Source organism: Castanea sativa, chromosome 11 (genome assembly GCF_040712315.1).
Source record: "Castanea sativa cultivar Marrone di Chiusa Pesio chromosome 11, ASM4071231v1".
Classification (NCBI taxonomy): Eukaryota; Viridiplantae; Streptophyta; class Magnoliopsida; order Fagales; family Fagaceae; genus Castanea; species Castanea sativa.
In genome coordinates, this window is record NC_134023.1 from 48,261,004 (window position 1) to 48,280,248 (window position 19,245).

The window sequence follows — 19,245 nt, forward strand, 5'->3', positions numbered from 1 at the left end:
TCAGTCTGACAGCCACATTTCTTCAAATTTGAAAAGTTTTGGTGCGTTGTGGAAGTCAAGTCCCACGGTGTTGATCCATAGTGGGTAGTGGTCAGAAGAGTCTGCTGAAAGATGATGAATTTTTGTACCTGCAAACCTCAACAGCCAATCATTAGTTGCAAAAGCTCTATCAAGCTGCTCCCATATTGAATGACCTGTGGAGAAATGCTTCTGCCAAGTAAACCGATTTCCTGAAAATCCAAGATCAATAAAACCACATTCATCCACCACGTCCCTAAATGACTGCATTTGTGCTTGACTTCTGTTGCTACCCCCAAGTTTCTCTGAGCTCCCAATAATTTCATTAAAATCCCCGGCACATAGCCAAGGGAGATAAAACTTGTTCTGGAGTTGGCGGAGTTTATTCCATGATTCATATCGTTTATGGGTTACTGGCTCACCATAGAAGCCTGTGAAACGCCATGCGTCATCCTTTCCCTTATTGATAATGGAATCTATATGGTTCTTTGAAAAAGTGTCAACATGCACGTCGATAGAATTTCTCCAAAATAGAGCCAAACCACCCCCTCTATTATTTCTTTCCACAAAAAATAAATTGTCAAATTCTATCTTACGTTTAATCTCTTGTAGCCTAGCTTCATCCGCCCATGTCTCGGCTAAAAACACGACGGAGGGATCTTTAGCTCGAATCAACACTTCAAGCTCCTTCCCTGTCCGCAGGTTCCTAAGCCCACGGCAGTTCCATACGATGATACTCATGGCGACTGGCGGGGCTGTTGAACAGCCTCCACCATTGAAGTGTCCTGCCCATCCACTCTTGAAACCTGGTATTTTTTGTAAGGTAACACGAGTTGGATTTCATCATCTTCCTCCCTTCCCCGTTTTGCTTCTATAGATGATTTATGACTGTTTCTGTCTTAGGAATATTACGTGCCAATTTCTTCCATTTCCTAAGTTCAATAGTAGCAGGTAACGTGGCTGAAGTCTGATTATCCACGTGGGCCATAATTTCAGTTCTATCACTCTCCAATCTGTCCGTTGTATTCCTTAAATTTACTTCATTATGGGCCGCATATGTTGGAACTCCAGCTGTCCTATCTGATGTGCTATAATCATGGGATTCAAATTTTTAAAGGGCCGTGTCAATCTCCTCAATGTGGGATTCAAAATCTTTTGGATGGACAGAAGGAGTTATAATAGGAGAGTGATTTATTACCTGCGGATTTTGAGGTGGATTCTCGCGTGAAATTTTCTCAGCAACGTCCAAATTTTCCTCTGTTTCCATACTTAGAAAATTTTGAACTTCAGCACTCGGCTTAGGCTCGCTGGTAGCCTGAGACTGGTCGTCGCTTTGTGTTTCCGTCGGCAACTTCTTCCGGAATTTGGCTGGTAGAGCTATGTCATCTCTAGAACCTCCAAGGCCGTCGCCCAATCCTGGGACTGTCATAAATGCTGTTTTCCCTGGATTGAATGGTGTTGCTCTTAGCCATGCACCATACCCCTGAATTTCCTCGAATCCAGAGCCTCTGCCCATGAGCCATTTTTCACATTCTTTCTCATCATGCGATACGGCACGCAGCGAAGTTGGGTAGTTTTTCGTATTTGAAGGACACCCAGCGTTCATCATCTTCTCCTATATAAATTTTGCGGCCTCTACACAAGGGATTTGAGATATCCACATCCATGCATACCTGACAAAATCATTCCCTACTAACTCTTTTGGATTTTTCGTTTCCGATACTTCTCCAAGGGATTCGCCCAATTCTATGGCTGTCTCGGGATCCAGTAATCTCATCGGTAGACCATGTATTTGCACCCAAAATTTGGTCTTTGTAAAGCGCAAATTCTTGGCCGGAGTCTTGTAGTCATAGCACTGGAATAGGACTAAGTGTTTATCAAAAGACCATGGCTGCTGCACTAGAACTCTTTCAGTGTCAGATTCTACTTCGAATATAAATAGCAGAACGTGGTCACCCGCCTCCCTGATTTTGAAATCGTTGCAAGCCCTCCACAGGGGTTTGAAGGTTCGTCCAACGGCTTCCACATTAATGGCACGCTTTGTCAGGAACTTTGCTGCTAACACAAACTCCTTGCTTTTTAAATTTTTTGACTTTTTCAGGCTTAGTTTGGTCTCCTCTTCAGCAGTAAGAGATAGCTTTTTCCATTCGTTTAGAATATCTTCCATGTCAGATATGGTATTAAGGTAGAGAGAGAGAGAGAGAGAGAGAGAGAGAGAGAGAGAGTGTTTCCCAGATTCCCAGAATAAAAAACCCCACAAAGCCCTACTGCTAACGTTGCTAGCAGAGGGAAGAAAATATCACTCCGAGGAAGATAACTGGATTCTACTTTCCACGGTCTCCAGAGAGAGCATCGTGGAAGAGAAAAAAAAAAGTGCCTTTAGAACACTTCTGTGTTGGAGTTTGGACAAAGGAAAGGTATGGTCCTAATTCTTTTTTAATTTGAGAACAAAAGATTTTATAACTTTTCTTTTGGATAGAAATTTATAAATTACTTGTTGGCTTTAAGAACTTTCCTATACACCAGAGACGACTGTGGCTTGCCAATATGATGAGAAGGAAGTTCAACTGGTACCAAAAATAGATTCATGGTGTATATTTATTAACAACTTTGAGCCAATCCCAATCCCAATCCCAAATTCAATTGAATGGATTTTTGTTTTCTTTTTAGAATTAATTGAATGGAGTTGATTAAGGCAAAGCATTAACACAAGAAAAACGTTGATTTGATCTGGTTGTGTACTTGTATAAATGTTAGTGATGTTGAATTTTAATGTTTGACATATTCTTATGGGACCAATATAAGAACTTTTTTTTTAAGGATGACCGATATAAGAACTTAATTCGCAAGTTTGCTGATAAAGTGCATCGATAAAGAGCTTTTTTTTAGGGTGACCAATAGAAGAACTTAATTCGCAAGTTTGCTGATAAAGTGCATTGATAAATAGGGGAAAAAGATTTATTTAATATTAAAAAGGGAAAAAGCATAAGGAGAGAGTGTATTGTAATTTAATTTATATGTTTTAAATAATCTAACCAAAATTATGCATTTTTTAATATTAAGTTAATTTCATTGTATCACTAGCACTTCCACTCCCCAAGATATGATTATTAATACAAGTACCAGTAATTATTAATAGTAAAAAAATGGACGTGATCAGATCATGGGTGTCTTGTCTCCATCACATTCCTTCTTTGAGACGGAAGCGGGTGGGCAGAGGCATAGTAGAGATATTTTGTCATCCTTATTAAAGATGACTTCAACACTAAGAGCATCCACATCAGTGGATGTAAAAGTTTCTAAAATAAACATAACTACCAATTTTACATATTTTGAGCAAAAAAAACCCACATCAGTGGGTTTTAAAATGTCTAAAATTTTGTAAACTCATCCCTGAGCTACAGTAACGTGTAAATTTACACGGTTACTGTAGCTCGTTTATAGCATTATTTTATCATTTCCGTTCGCTCCTTTTTTTTCTCTCTCCTTTCCGTTCTCAACCAACCCAACTAAAACTCAACACAGACACTTGCTCAAAAAAAAAAAAAAAACATAGATACACAAATACAGATTGGCGCTTGATCGGAGCGGTCGGAGCTTGGATCGGAGTGGATCGAAACTCGGATCGGTGCTCGAAGCGACTGGATCGGAGCGTATCGGAGTGACTAGATCGGAGTGGATCGGAGATCGGATCGGGATCGGAATGGATCGGTGCTCGGAGCGACTGGATCGGTGCTCGGAGCGACTGGATCGGAGTGGATCGGAGCTCGGATCGTGCTCGGAGTGACTGGATCGGAGCTCGGATCGTGCTCGGAGCACTGGATCTGAGCTCGGATCGCGATCGGAACGTTGATCTGGGGAGAGAGAGAGAGAGAGAGAGAAATTAATCAGAACCGAAGAAGAGAAGAAATGAAGAGGCGCGTAGGTAGTTGAGAGAATTAATAAAAAAAAGTGAGGAAATTATTATTTAATTAATAAAGGGAGTAGGATAGATAAACTGACGTGGGTAATTTGTAAAAATAAATGTGTAAAATTTTAAAAGGAGGTTTTTTGTGTAAAATAGAGGAAATTTTTATACGAGCTAATGTGTTTGCTCTAACGAGGCAAAGACAAGAAAAAATAAAGGGACGACAATGAAAGTGCTAAAAGAGAGAGGATGAGTGTTTTAGGAATATGTATAAGAATTAGAATATAAAATCATGTGTATAGAAATGACTAAATCGTATATAATATATTTTAAACAATATCATACAGTCAGGTGTGGGTTATTAAAACCTATTTCCACCTTTATCATTTCTTCCGAAGGAGAAAACTTGCGTAATACATGTTGGTCTAAGTAAGGTGGCACATTTTTATCATTCTTATTAGTATTACTATTTTTTTTAGAAAAAAAAATGTTAGTAATACTAATAGATATTATACTTAATAATAATTTTTTTTTATACTCAATTTTTAAAAAGCTCATTTTAAAAAAAATTATACTTTAAACGAATTTAGCCAAAAAAAAAAAATCAATTCCAAATCTAACTGTCCTTTGTATCTATAAGATCCGATAGATATGAACATATTATGTGATGATTGTTTTTTTTTAGCATACACCAATTATTTTTTTAGTGAATGCGGAATTCTATTAGAATAAGAGACTTTCAATTTAAGCTAATTGTATTCCCTCCCAAAAAAAAAAAAAAATTTAAGCTCATTTACAATCTCTTGTTTCAAAGAAAGACCCTTTGATTCCAACCACATCGCCTTTGTACATAAGATTATTTATTTTCATGTTTGAGGGATGGAGATATGTGTTTTTATTTATTTGTAGTTGCACCTAATAATTTATTTAAGTTGCTTACATATCCTTAGAGGGGATGAAACCAATTAGTAGTTCTTAAATTGAGGTTTTAGATTTAAAATCCTCAAATATGATTTTGTCCACTTAAAATGATGGATATTTAAGTCAAATACTTGATATTTAATTAAGCATTGATTTAATTTTGTTTTTGGGTGAGATAATTTATTTTAATCTCAAGGATAAGTCAAGAACCCACGTTTTTATGAAAATTGAAATAAGGATTCTCTTTTTGAGAAATTGAATATCCAAACAAAATTTCCCTTCTTTATTTTGCTTCTTTGTAGGAATTTTAACAAGTAATGATATTTTGATTTGAAACTCCCAAATTTAATTAAGGGAAAGAAAGCTCATTTGAAGCAATTTTATTTGAGAAGTGTTATGTCTACAATATTTTCACAACAAATCATAAGTGGTTAACTGAGATTACCTTTTTGCTCCATCAATAACAATTAGTAACAACTTACCACTTATAATTTGTTGTGAAAATATTTTTGAACATATAATTTCTCATTTTACTTTTATGAACGCGGTTTATAAATTGCAAAACTTAACTGGAAAGTTGTCACAATTATTGTCACGATTATAAAGTTTGCTAGGAGTCGGTTCTTTCTCCCACAGGGTGGGACCTTTCTTTTTTATCTTTCCTCTTACTCGACTGTCGAATCCTAGGAGAAATCTGGGTCGACCTTAAGTGTAGGTACCCTATCCTTTTCAGATTATTGTTTTGTCAGCATGGACTCGGAGGAAGATGAAGTGATCATGGTTCGGTCGGAGCATCGCGAGAAAACTCTAGAAGAGTGGTCCCTCAGTTTGCTAGGAAGGTTTCACACGACCAAACCCATCAACTTTAGAGCTGCTGAAAACCATCTACGCTCTGCATGGAAGATGGAGGGGAACGATCTAAAAATTACAGATGTTGGGGACGGACTGTTTCGGTTTAAATTCTCGACGGAAAGCCAATTGAAGTGGGTTATCAACAATGGTCCTTGGAGTTTCGATAATCATATCCTATTACTGCGAAGGTGGGAGAAAGGAATGACGGCCTCTTCGGTTAACTTCCAAACTGTTCCGATGTGGGTGCAAGTGTGGGGACTACCCTTCGATCTGATATACAAGGAAGCAGGGATAGATATTGGACAAAGAATTGGTAGAGTCATTGAGGTAGATTGTGAAGCCATTGCCTTTGGCGAGGCAAGGTTTCTCCGGGTCAGAGTTGACGTGCCCTTAGACAAACCGATACGCGGGGGAGCCCCAGTACACAGTCCGGAAGGTGATAAGGTTGGGGTGGTTTTCAAGTACGAACGGCTATCTGGTCTGTGCTTCCATTGTGGCCTCCTTGGTCATGAGGCAAAAGCATGCGAGTTCACGAAACTGAAGGTGTGGGAGGAGAGTCCTTATGGCGAATGGCTGCGAGCGACGGAGGATGTCCCGCCACAGACCAGTGACTCTCTAGTGGCACAGTCTCACCAAGATGGAAACCCCAACGACAACGGTCACGGCATCGATGGTGCAGAAACGGAACCCCTGCAAAATTTTAATTCGGGTAACGGACACTCCTATCATTCAACGACAGAAATTGAGGAAGGAAATCTGGAGATTGTGGAGGTTGTTGAACGCACGGAACTTAAGGGACCCGAAATCAATGCAATGTAAGGATAATTGGCTTTTATTACTTGTATGTATAAATCCATTACACTGTCTCAATATACATTCCATAAAAAATAGACTACCCTTAGCTTGGACTACAATTTTTCTGATCAGATTGCATTTATAAACAGTGATATGCTTGGGAAATCCTCCTCTGGGTCAGTGTTGAAATGGCTTGAGCAGATATTGGATTGTTTTAATCCAAAACTATTGCTATCTCGGGGATACGGATGGCTTTGTGATGCATATCGATTGCTGCAAACAAATCTCACTTTTTTTAAGGTAAATTCTTGATTTTGACTTTAATGTGACCATTCTTCAAACTTTGGTCAAGGTCCAATTCTCCCTTTGGATAATCTTAGAATTTTGTTTTACCAAAAGCATTTCTGACATGATTGGCTCAAAGATGAGTCCTTCAGAAGTGATTGTACCTTACCAAAGCTCCAAACGCCTTGTTCCTATTTATCCCCCTCCTCTTCTTTGCTGATGTTTTGTTTGGATCTATGTTTATTTTTATCTTTAGACTCTTACTTGTTTCAACTGTAAGGACAATGTCATTTCGTCTATGAAAATTTCTTTTCCAATTCTAAAAACCATATATAAATCAAATAGTGGGTTTCAAATACTTCAAATTGGTATGTTTTGTTTTTCTTTTCTCTGGATAGATAGTAGGAATCTTTTCCTGCTAATGTACGTCTCTTTAAGGAATCTAACTTGAATGTAGAGACTAATGATTTCTCTAGCATCTGGTAAAGCTGTTTGGGATGCGATTTTTAGGAAGGAGTCAGATCGAAAGTTTCAATGGACACCCTTTTCAGGTTTTCACTATTCTCATCACATATTTATTTTGTGTTAATAGATGCACAGGAAATAAATTCTTTTCTTTTATATGTTTGGCCAACCAACTCTTTCAATTGGAAAATACTGTCTGTCTTATGGCTAGATGCATCTCTGTTGGTATTGGAGGGGGTGATCACACCACAACAATGGTGGCATTCCCTCATATAAAATTTCCTACTTTGTCTCCTAGAGAAGTAGAGTGGTGATATATTCCAATGCAATTAGTGTCTCTAGTGAATGGATATGACTCTACAGAGGGATGTGTTTTTTCCTAAAGTTGCAACTCTCCGATTGGGCATAAGGGTGTATAAAAAGGCCCCGAGTATTCAGGCCATTTGATCCCTGTCTCCTCTCATTTCTAGAGAAACTCTGCATGTGATTTTCACTCTCATGGGAGTTTTATTTCTCTAGAACCAACTATCTTAACCATTAAATGGCCTTTGGATATTATGTGTTGGTGGTGGTGTTATCATATATGTTAATAAAAATACAACTTTGGAGTAGACTTGTAGCATGAAAACATCCAACAGGTGAATGGAATAGAACTATGGAAAGAAACATGGTTGTGGTTATTGCCCTATTTGCTTGCAATGCTATACCTATTAAAGTGGGCGACCGCTTTTGTAACCTTAGACTCATTACGTTGTTCGACTGAACTCGTTTGCTCCATGACACCACAAAAGAGACAAAACAGTTGTGCCCTTACTGCTATAAAATTTAAGCCTCTGTTTGGGAAACGCGTTTTGCACATTTCTCAGTGGAAGAGTATTTTTTTGTGGATCCCGTGCACTGTTCATAGGATCCACAAGTACCTTCATTCAGCAATTTTTTCTTTAAAACTAGGCCCCACAGTACTATTCACACATTTAAAAATTATTTTGTTAAAGTATTTTTTGTTTTCAGTTCTTAGCAATAAGGGGTATCCAAACAGACCCTAAGAGTGAAAATTATTGTTCAAGGCTTGGTCAATGTATGAATTTAAGAAGAAGCCCTTATGAAAGACCTCAACAAAACTCAGAGCATTGGAACTTAGATTTTTACTTGTGTGTATGTGTTGTTTAAGACTTTGGGGTGGTTTTTAGAAGTGCTTTTTGGAGCAATCAGTGGTTTTTTTTAAATGCGGGTTTCAATAAAATAGAAATCTTTCTTGCTATTAGGATTTTGGATTTGTGAAAGTTGAGAGTAACATCTTAGAGTCTTTCTTTAAGGGCTAGATAACATGTTGGAACAACACCTAAACTCAAAAGCTTACCCCAAAGCGTTTAATCCAACAAAATTTTATTACCACTTGTTACTCTAGTCAATATTATCCAATGTGAGACTTGATCACTTAACCAATAACATGAATATTCCTATAATTTCTTTCTCATTTCTATAACTAACTTATTCTCATTTTATCCAAGTAGTTAATTATGTAAGGCCTCTAATTTCTAATGCAGAACCAGACTTGGAGACAGGTATATTGATGTTGATTTTGGATACCGCAAAAGATAAAGTTAGAGAGTTCATTGAGGAATTTCTGTCTCTAGTGAACGAGCTATTTCAACCTTCCAAACTGCTTGAATCACCATAGCATAAGCAGAGAAATGCAAGAATAAACCACATTATTTGATCAACAGTGGGGCACCATTAGTTGATGAGTACCTATTAAATTTCAGCATTTTTCCCTATGTATTGTATATGTTGCAAAACGGTTATGTTTCCAAATATTTAAACTCCTACATTTGTTTCATAAATAAATTCCTAAAGGTCTTGAAGGAAAACTCACATACATCCAGTCTACTATAATGGATATTATCGACCACGTTTGCCAAGTTAATTTCATCCATAACGTTATCTGTTTGCAATTCAGCTTCAGCCTGCAGTGTCCAACACCAATTGAACAATGCCACATATATCTCAGGTTGTGAACCCTGCATCTTAAAGACACAGCGGGTCAAGTGCTGGGTTCGCTTTTTCTAGAATCATCATTGTTCTTCCACTCACATGAATGAGTTGCTTCTGCATGGTTAAAAAGGATTGTTTTCCCATTCTCTGGTCTAAACAATAATATATTGTCATTACCTCAGTATATAACAGCCGCAGAGCTAGAATTTTGGTTTAGAAGAGGCAAAATTAAAAGATATTATTTAAAGTGAAATTGATCTACGAAATATTAATCGATAATAATAACAAAATAAATAAACAGTTGTAAGAAAATAAATATATTTCATATCATTATAATAAATTAAAGAAAAATAACCAATTAATACTATAAAGCTACTACAAAAAGTTTACAAATTGATATGATAAAAATGTGATTAGTGTTACTTAAATAATATATAATGAATAAATGTGAAATTATTTTTTGTGATTGGTGACATATCAATTATAATATCTCTAGCGTCACTCAACAATAAAATAATGTAAAAAGTATCTTAATAATGAAAAATGTGAAAAAAAATAATATGAAAGAAAAAAGAAAAAAAATTGTGAAACAGGTGTCAAACTTGGACAAGGCAAAAGCAACTTACATGAACAGTAGAATAGATGAAAAGGTCATATGGTTTGATATTTGAGAAAAAAACAATTTATTTTCTTTTTCCTTGTGTTAGAATCACTTTTAAGTTTCAACCAACTGGATTGGAAGTCCTTTTTTAGTTTTTTTTATCTGTGCCAATTGAGTAACTACTTAAGAATTAAGATTACATATACATTACCAAAGGCTTCAAAAAGAAGTCTTTCTGCACATGATGAGGTATTGTTTTTCATCTGAACATCAAATCATGTGGCCCTACCAACTTTCACAATCTACTCATTAGTCATTTCACATGTATATAGTATTCTTAAATCTTAAGTTCTCCAAAAGAAAATATGCATGTTATAAAAGCACCAAATAGAACGTCCAAGGGGAAAGGTAGGACGACAAAACAGATCAGTAAACACTTTGTAAAGAAAAAGTTGGGCTCAACGCAAAGCCAACTCGGAAAAATCTATATGTTTCTTCATTGTTTCTAGTAAGAGAAAGCCTAGAGATACTCAAATTTACAACGTGATTAAGTTTCACATTGTGATTGGTGAACTTAAGGGTGTGCTTGTTTGGAGGTGAAACAGGAGGATGAAAAATTTTGGAAAGAAAATGAGAAGGAAAACTTTTTAGAGCGTATCTGGTTGAATAGAGAGGAAGGAAAATAAATAGTGGGATCCAGGTGTTTTCTTCCCGGCCCACCAAAAAGTTTTCTCCTGAAAATGGAGAAAACATAAAGAAAAAATTAGACATCATTTTTGAACAAATATTCTCTTTCCTCCTAGACGTGGCCTACTTAGCTCATTTTTTTTCTTTTTCTTTTTCTTTCCTCCTAGACGTGGCCTTTTTTTTTTTTTTTTCTGATTACTGGGCAGGCTTTGTACATGTCCAAATATTCTCTTTTTTTTTTTCTTTTTCTTTTTCTTTTTCTTTTTCTTTTGTGTTTTTTGTTTTTGTTTTTTTCTTAGATGTGATATTTTTTCTAGACATGATTTTTATTTTTTAATAAATTTAGGTGATTTTTTTTTTCACTTTTTTTTTTAATTGGGCATCATTTTTTAACAAGGGTATATGCGTAAATTTATACAAACTTATTTTTTTCATTCTTTCACTTTTCCACTCCCAACTAAACAAAAATGAGGAAAATTAAAATCTTTTCTATCCTCCCACTTTTCCACTCCTCCAACCAAACGGACCCTAAAAGTTTGTTTTAATTAAATTCATGTGATTGTCTCATGTGTAAGTCCTAAAACCCAATCACACAATGACACCCAAGCAAGTTGCCAATGACCTATTCACTTCTCAATGCCTTCTACTTCTGATTTTCTTCATAGGCCCTCCCTCACAAAAATAAGTTATTGAAAAAACCCACCAAAAAACAATAAAGTATATTCAAATTGGACTAGAACGTGTACCCAAAATAGGTGTGGCAAGGTGTTTTAAAACATGTTTATCTTCAAGGATGTTTAGCTCACAAACTTGTTTTCCTATCTATTTAACTGTACTTACACAAATGCCTTCATATTTTCTAAGCCTGCTTATGAACCATTTCCTAATCCAATTGTTCATTCACTTCTAGAAAATTATTGTCTTGTCATGCCCATCAAACCTCTAAATTAGGAGCCCTTTATGTACACATTTAACCATTAAGGTAAGTCCCATTGTGTAGCTCAATAGACCTAAAATCTATTGAGCTTGAAGGTTTCAAGAATATTAATATAATGTAAGTTAAAGAAAAAAACCACCCTAATGAGCCCATGGTACCCAGCCACTTAAGGATGGATGCTAGCGTACTCACATCTTTCACCTGTGGATTCGATCAGGTGGCTACAAATCTAATTTCACTGCTAGGGATTCTCAAAATGTTATTAAAGAGAAAACATCTATTTTCTACAAAGGAAAAACATCAATAGACACTACAAATCTCTCTCTCTCTCTCTCTCTCTCTCTCTCTCTCTCTATATATATATATATATATATATATATATATATATATATATCTAAAAGTTGAAGCGTAATATTTATTATTGCTATATTTCAGTTGAGCCACATCATTGACCATGTCATCTTCTTTTTTTCTTCATTTTTTAAACAATATTAATATATAAATAAATACTGCAACTTTACACATTCTCTAACTCATTAAATTCAACTAACCAAGAATTTAGCCTTCTTCCAATTCTCAACTTTTCATTTTCCCCTTCAAAACCGTTTTGTTTTTTTGAAGTTCAAACCCTTCAATTGCCACTCATGCGATTAACTATGTTATTTTTAACACTATAAATTTCCAGTTGCTTTCTCTACCTCAGCAAAAGTTGCCAAAGTGGCATCGGATTTGGAAAGTCTTTCTTTTCCCCTAACTTCGGTTTTTCCATTGGATTTCTAATGTTTGTGGATGATATGCTTTTTTGTGGGTTGCTGAATATGTGATCACTTTGGGGTTATGGGTGGCTAGGATTGGTTTGTCGGTTCTGAGAAGGATTTTCAAAAATTAGAAATCTCTACAACATCTTCTTACCTCATATTCATGTTGTACAATTTTTATTTTATATTTGTATTTTACCCATCCAATTTGCTAATCTTTGGCATTTTAGTTTTCTTACATTTGACATTTGTTTAACTCTATGTAAAAAAATAGGAAGAAAAGAAAACCAAAGGTTAAGAACTTTCCTATACACCAAAGACAACTGTGGCTTGCCAATATGATGAGACCAAGGTTGTCAAAATTGAGATTCTACGTAGAATCGCAAGAGGTAGGTAGGATTGTGAATCGAAGAATCGGATCGTGGATCGTAAGATCCTACCTATTTTCAGATTTGAAGCAAAAAACACATTGATAGTGACTTTGTATATTGAATAATCACGTAAATTATTGAATCTTCCATAAAAAAGTAAAGATTTTAATCATATGATGTAATTTGTATATCCTACATCGCCATGTCCATACTAATGAAAAATATATATTTAAGTTTTAATGCAATATATTTAAAAAGTTCAGTGAATGTTTAATTAGAAACCAACCAAGTACCAAACTACTAACACACTTTTTCCTTCAACAGCAACTCTTGAACCCTTTTCATCACTTAACATTGATAACCAAATGATTCAATAGTGATCACACATTCACACTATACACATGTAACTATTTTTTTTTAATCTATAAAGGAAGGCATTAGAATTGTAACTTCATTATCTTCATCAAAATCTGTACCATCGTCTTCTGGTTGACATTCTTTGCTAACCACTCATCATCCGAAGACAAGTTCTTCAAACCAATTTCTTCTTTTGCACTTGATGGTTTAGGTATTTTCTCTTTTATCTTCAAGTTTTACATAATGAATACCAACTCATTCATTTTTTTTTTAAAACAATTTTCTCCTTTTTGAGTGTACTTAAAGTTGTACCAATTTTAATAGAGAACTCTCAACTGGGGGATAATATACCAAAGTCATTTGGTCTTACTATTCCGAATGTACTCCGATTACTTTCACAACCTGAAGAGCTATATGTTAAGCTCAATATCCTTATAGCAAAAATTTTCAATTCAAGAAAGTTATATCCATATGAGTCCCACCACTTAGTTGATACATTTACGAAGTACAATGTCTTAGTCTTGAGATTACAAATTACAACTTATAAAGATGAACCTAAAGTAAAAAAAAATAAAAATAAAAACTGATTTTTACGTTTTGGTAGGATCGGTAAGATCCCATACGATCCTACACGATCTTACATGCGATCCTACAATATTTATGATCCTTGTGCGATTCTAAACGTTTTGGTGATGTGAGATCGTAAAATCGTGCGATCCTACTATCCAGATCGCAATTTCAACAACCATAGATGAGAAGGAAGTTCGATTGGTACCAAAAATAGATTCATGGTGTATATTTATTAACAACTTTGAGCCAATCCCACGCCCAATCCCAAATTCAATTGAATGGATTTTTGTTTTCTTTTTAGAATTAATTGAATGGAATTGATTAAGGCAAAGCATTAACACACACACACACACACAAAAACGTTGATTTGATGTGGTCGTGTACTTGTATAAATGTTAGTGATGTTGAATTTTAATGTTTGACATATTCTTATGGGACCAATATAAGAATTTTTTTTTTTTTTTGAGGGGGACCAGTATAAGAATTTTTTTTTTTTTTGAGAAAGAATATAAGAACTTAATTCGCAAGTTTGCTGATAAAGTGCATTGATAAAGAGGGGAAAAAGATTTATTTAATATTGAGAAGGGAAAAAGCATAAGGAGAGAGTATATTGAAATTTTATATGTTTTAAATAATCTAACCAAAATTATGCATTTTTTAATATTAAGTTAATTTCATTGTATCACTAGCACTTCCACTCCAAAAGATATGATTATTAATACAAGTACCATTAATTATTAATAGTAAAAAAATGGACATGATCAGATCATGGGTGTCTTATCTCCATCACATTCCTTCTTGGAGAAGGAAACAGGTGGGTAGAGGCATAGTAGAAATATTTTGTCATCCTTATTAAAGATGACTTTAACACTGACGAGGCAAAGACAAGAAAAATTAGAGGGATGACGATGAAAGTGCTAAAAGAGAGAGGATGAGTGTTTTAGGAATATGTATAAAAATTAGATTATAAAATCATGTGTATAGAAATGACTAAATCGTATATTATATATTTTAAACAATATAATATAGTCAGGTGTGGGTTATTAAAACCTTTTTCCACCTTTATCATGTCTTCCGAAGGAGAAAACTTGCGTAATACATGTCGGTCCAAGTAAGGCGGGACACTTTTGTCATTCTTATTAGTATTACTATTTTTTTTTTTTTGAGAAATAAAAATGTTAGTAATACTAATAGATATTATACTTAATAATAATTTTTTTATATACTCAATTTTTTAAAAGCTCATTTAAAAAAAATATATACTTTAAACGAATTTAGCCAATAAAAAAATCAATTCCAAATCTAACTGTCTTTTGTATCTATAAGATCCGATAGATATGAACATATTATATGATGATTTTTTTTTTTTAGCATACACCAATTATTTTTTTAGTGAATGTGGAATTCAATTAGAATAAGAGACTTTCAATTTAAGCTAATTGTATTCCCTCAAAAAAAAAAAAAAAGTTTAAGCTCATTTACAATCTCTTGTTTCAAGAAAAGACCATTTGATTCCAACCACATTGCCTTTGTACATAAGTTTATTTATTTTCATATTTGAGAGGATATGTATTTTTATTTATATGTAATTGCGCCTAATAATTTATTTAGGTTGTCTATGTATCCTTGGTGGGGATCAAACCAATTAGTAGTTCTTAAATTGAGCTTTTAGATTTAAAATCCTCAAATACGATTTTGTCCACTTCAAATGATGGACATTTAAGTCAAATACTTGGTATTTAATTAAGCATCGACTTAAGTTTGTTTTTGGGTGAGATAATTTATTTTGGATTGGGATCCGGTGCAATTACTAAATGCAATTGCACCATGCAATTCACCTAATCTCCTCACAATTTTTTTTTTTACTTTTTTACTTCTACTTATTTTTTATGTTGAATGGTTAAGATTTAAAGTTTCTTTTTGCAACTTTATATCTCAACCATCCATACCAATTGCATCAAGTGCGATACCCTGATCTCAATCCATTTATTTAATCTCAATCCATTTAGGTATTAAACCAAAGATTCTCTTTCTGAGAAATTCGAATATCCAAACAAAATTCCCCTTCTTTCTTTTGCTTCTTTGTAGGAATTTTAACAAGTAATGATATTTTGATTAAAGTTCCCAAATTCAATTAAAGGAAAGAAAACTTCTTTGAATCAATTTTATTTTTATGAACATGTTTTATAAAGGGAGAAACTTTATTAAATTTTACTATTATTGTGACAAACTGGAAAGTTGTCACAATTATTGTGACGATTATTATCACGATTAACCCTGGGGGTTGGCCGAGTTAATTGGACTCTTGGTCTCAAGGTGCTTGTACTGGACTGGACTGGACTGGGTATGCTCCCTAGTTCGAGTCCTACTACCTGCACTTTGAAAAGAATTTCTTGGGCCAACGTTTTACTTCTCCGTGAGCCCACTTGGTGCGTGCAGTGATTAGTCTTTGGTGGTAAGCTTTGAGAAAAGGGAAACCAAAAAAAAAAAAACAAAAAACAAAAATTATTATCACGATTATAAAGTTTGCTAGGAGTCGTTCTTTCTCACACAGGGTGAGACGTCTCTTTTTTTTCTTTCCTCCTACTCTACTGTCTATCCTTTTCAGATTATTTGTTTTGTCAGCATGGACTCGGATTTTATAGAACGTTTACGGAGGGTTAATTTGACAGCGGAGGAAGATGAGGAGATCATAGTTCGGTCGAAGCATCGTGAGAAAACTCTAGAAGAGTGGTCCCTCATTTTGCTAGGAAGGTTTCACACGACCAAACCCATCAACTTTAGAGCTGCGAAAAACCATCTACGCTCTGCATGGAAGATGGGGAGGAACGATCTAAAAATTAGAGATGCTGGGGACGGACTGTTTTGGTTTAAATTCTCGATGGAAAGCCAATTGAAGTGGGTTATTAACAATGGTCCTTGGAGTTTCGATAATCATATCCTATTACTGCGAAGGTGGGAGAAAGGAATGATGGCCTCTTCGGTTAACTTCCAAACTGTTCCGATGTGGGTGCAAGTGTGGGGACTACCCTTCCATCTGATAAACAAGACAGCAGGGAGAGTCATTGGAGAAGGAATTGGTAGAGTCATTAAGGTAGATTGTGACGCCAGTGCTTCGTTTCTCCGGGTCAGAGTTGAGGTGCCCTTAGACAAGCCGATACGCCGGGGAGCCCCAGTACTCAGTCGGGAAGGTGATAAGGTTCTGGTGGCTTTCCAGTACGAACGGCTATGTGGTCTGTGCTTCCATTGTGGCCTCCTTGGTCATGAGGCAAAAGAATGCGAGACCACGAAACTGAAGGTGTGGGAGGAGAGTCCTTATGGCGAATGGCTGCGAGCGACTGAGGATGTCCCGCCACAATCTCACCCGAGATGGAAACCCCAACGGTCACGGCATCGACGGTGCAGAAACGGAACTCAGCAGAATTCTAGTTCGGGTCACGGACACTCCTATCAATCAAGGACAATAATTGAGGAGGGAATTCCGGAGATTATGGACGTTGTTGAATGCACGGAACTTAAGGGACCCGATATTAATGAGGAGCAATATTGGGATAATAATGATGGGAAAAATCCCGAAATTGATGCAATTCCTGCCCCCCAAAAGTGAGTAGAAGTAGTAGTACAATTATGTTTCTTTTTTGTGATTATGCATGTTTTCTATTTTTGTAATATTGAAAAATCTGCATCTAAATTCTAATGCCAGTTTAATAAAAAAAATCAACTATATCACTGCCTTAGCTCTATTTTGGTGATCTTTTTGTTAAAAGTTTTTAGTCCTAATGATTCAATTTGGAAGGCTACTTTAAGTTCTTATTGAAATTAAATTTTTAGGTTGCTAATTTGGCAAATAGTTTACAAAATAAGAGAGCTCATATATGGGCAGGACTGATGACTCAGCTTAATTCTTTAATTAGTATGTAATACAAATTGGAAAAAAAATTTGAAGTGCTATGAAGCATATAATATATAAGGGTAAACTACGTATTTGGTCCCTATCCTATACACCATATTTCAATTTGATCCATAACATTTTAATTGTGTCAATTTGGTCCCTAACCTTTCTTTACCGTGTCAATTTAATCCTTACAGTTATCTTTTGGATGAAAATTAATGACATGTCTAATGGTCAAAATAAAAAATTAGCTTCTGTTGATGTGATAATAAACTAAAATTTTATTTTGGCTATTTGCTATGTAAACAATTTTCATCTAATATATAATGGCAAAGACTAAATTGACATGACATTAAAAGGTTAAGGACCAAATTGACACAATTGAAAGGTTAAGGACCAAATTGAAATATGGTGTAAAGGCTAGGGACTAAATATGTAGTTTACCCAATATATAATTTTTACCTAAAAGTAATGCTACAGACACAAACTATTTTACAACATTTTTACAAATTACTAATGTGGCAAATTCTTACTAGTTCTAATATGAGTCTATCACTAACATCACATTTTTATTACAATAACTATTTAGAAAATACTAAAGCCACATTTGCAGTTTTGTAAAAAATGTTGTAAAATAATTTGTGTTTTTAGCATTACTCTTTTACCTAATAATACACTTTCAGTTTGGATCTTTCCGCAACTTTTAGCTGCTGTCCAAGTCTGCTACATTGTGAAATTAGGTTATCTGTGATTAGGTTATCTGTGCTCAAGATCCCATATACCAAATTAGGATATCTCCATTCTTAAGCAGTATCACGTAACTTTATTAAGACTGATCTGGGAAACTTTCCTATTAGAAGTTAAAACCATGGTTTATTGTTCAAGATAGAACTTCAGAAAGAAGCATTCAAAAAAATTGAATTTTCTGTTGGAAAAATTTGTGTCCAAGATGTCACTTTGAATGATTCCAGTAGTTGATAAGGTCATTTATGTTCTAGCACCAACTTCTATTTCTCAAGTTTAACTTGTCTTGGATAAGTTCTAAAACAATACCAAGGTGATTGTAAGGATAATTGGCTTTTATTACTTGTATAAATCCTTTACATTGTCTCAATATACATTCCATAAAAATAGACTACCCTTAGCTTGGACTACAATTTGTCTGATCAGATTGCTTTCATAAACAGTTGTATGCTTAGGAAATCCTCCTCTGGGTCAATGTTGAAATGGCTTGAGCAGATATTGGATTATCTAAAACTATTGCTATCTCAAGGATACAGAAGGCTTTGTGATGCATTTCGAATGCTGCTAACAAATCCCACTGTTAAGGTGAATTCTTGGTTTTGACTTGAATGTGAGCATTCTTCAAACTTGGTCAAGGTCCAATTCTCCCTTTTGATAATCTTAGAATTTGACATGATTGGCTCAAAGATGAATCCTTCAGAAGTGATTGTACCTTACCAAAGTTCCAAACGCCTTGTTCCTGTTCATACCCCTCCTCTTCTTTGCCGATGTTTTGTTTGGATCTATGTTTATTTTTATCTTTAGACTCTAACTTGTTCCAACTGCAAGGACAATGTCATTTCGTCTATGCAAATTTCTTTTCCAATTCAAAAAACCATATATAAATCATATAATGGTTTCAAATAATAAATTGGCATGTTTTGTATTTCTTTTCTCTAGACAGACAGTAAGAATCTTTTCCTGCTAATGTATGTCTCTTTAAGGAATCTAACTTGAATGCAGAGACTAGTGGTTTCTCTAGTATCTCATAAAGCTTTTTGGGATGTGATTTTGTGGAGCATGTCACTTCAAGATTTTCAATGGACACCCT

The 19,245-nt window shown here is 34.9% G+C and overlaps 3 protein-coding genes across 7 annotated transcripts; 2 read left to right on the top strand and 1 right to left on the bottom strand.

Moving 5' to 3' along the window:
- LOC142616627 (uncharacterized) lies at positions 1 to 759 on the bottom strand. The gene has a single exon (XM_075789440.1). The coding sequence runs from the start codon at positions 757 to 759 to the stop codon at positions 1 to 3; it is 759 nt and encodes a 252-aa protein (XP_075645555.1).
- A 4,674-nt stretch (positions 760 to 5,433) lies between these two features.
- LOC142614620 (uncharacterized) lies at positions 5,434 to 9,117 on the top strand. 5 transcript variants are annotated; one of them, XM_075787171.1, is made up of 4 exons: positions 5,434 to 6,513; positions 6,643 to 6,793; positions 7,236 to 7,329; positions 8,791 to 9,117. In XM_075787171.1, the coding sequence occupies exons 1-4, from the start codon at positions 5,597 to 5,599 to the stop codon at positions 8,922 to 8,924; spliced, it is 1,296 nt and encodes a 431-aa protein (XP_075643286.1). In that variant the 5' UTR covers positions 5,434 to 5,596; the 3' UTR covers positions 8,925 to 9,117. The 5 variants fall into 5 exon arrangements, with proteins under 5 accessions (XP_075643286.1, XP_075643288.1, XP_075643287.1 ...); XM_075787173.1 differs by having other exon boundaries at positions 7,267 to 7,329; XM_075787172.1 differs by having other exon boundaries at positions 7,255 to 7,329; positions 8,791 to 8,852.
- A 6,960-nt stretch (positions 9,118 to 16,077) lies between these two features.
- Positions 16,078 to 19,245, top strand: LOC142617565 (uncharacterized). The gene is made up of 2 exons (XM_075790467.1): positions 16,078 to 17,122; positions 18,599 to 19,245. The coding sequence occupies exons 1-2, from the start codon at positions 16,146 to 16,148 to the stop codon at positions 18,756 to 18,758; spliced, it is 1,137 nt and encodes a 378-aa protein (XP_075646582.1). The 5' UTR covers positions 16,078 to 16,145; the 3' UTR covers positions 18,759 to 19,245.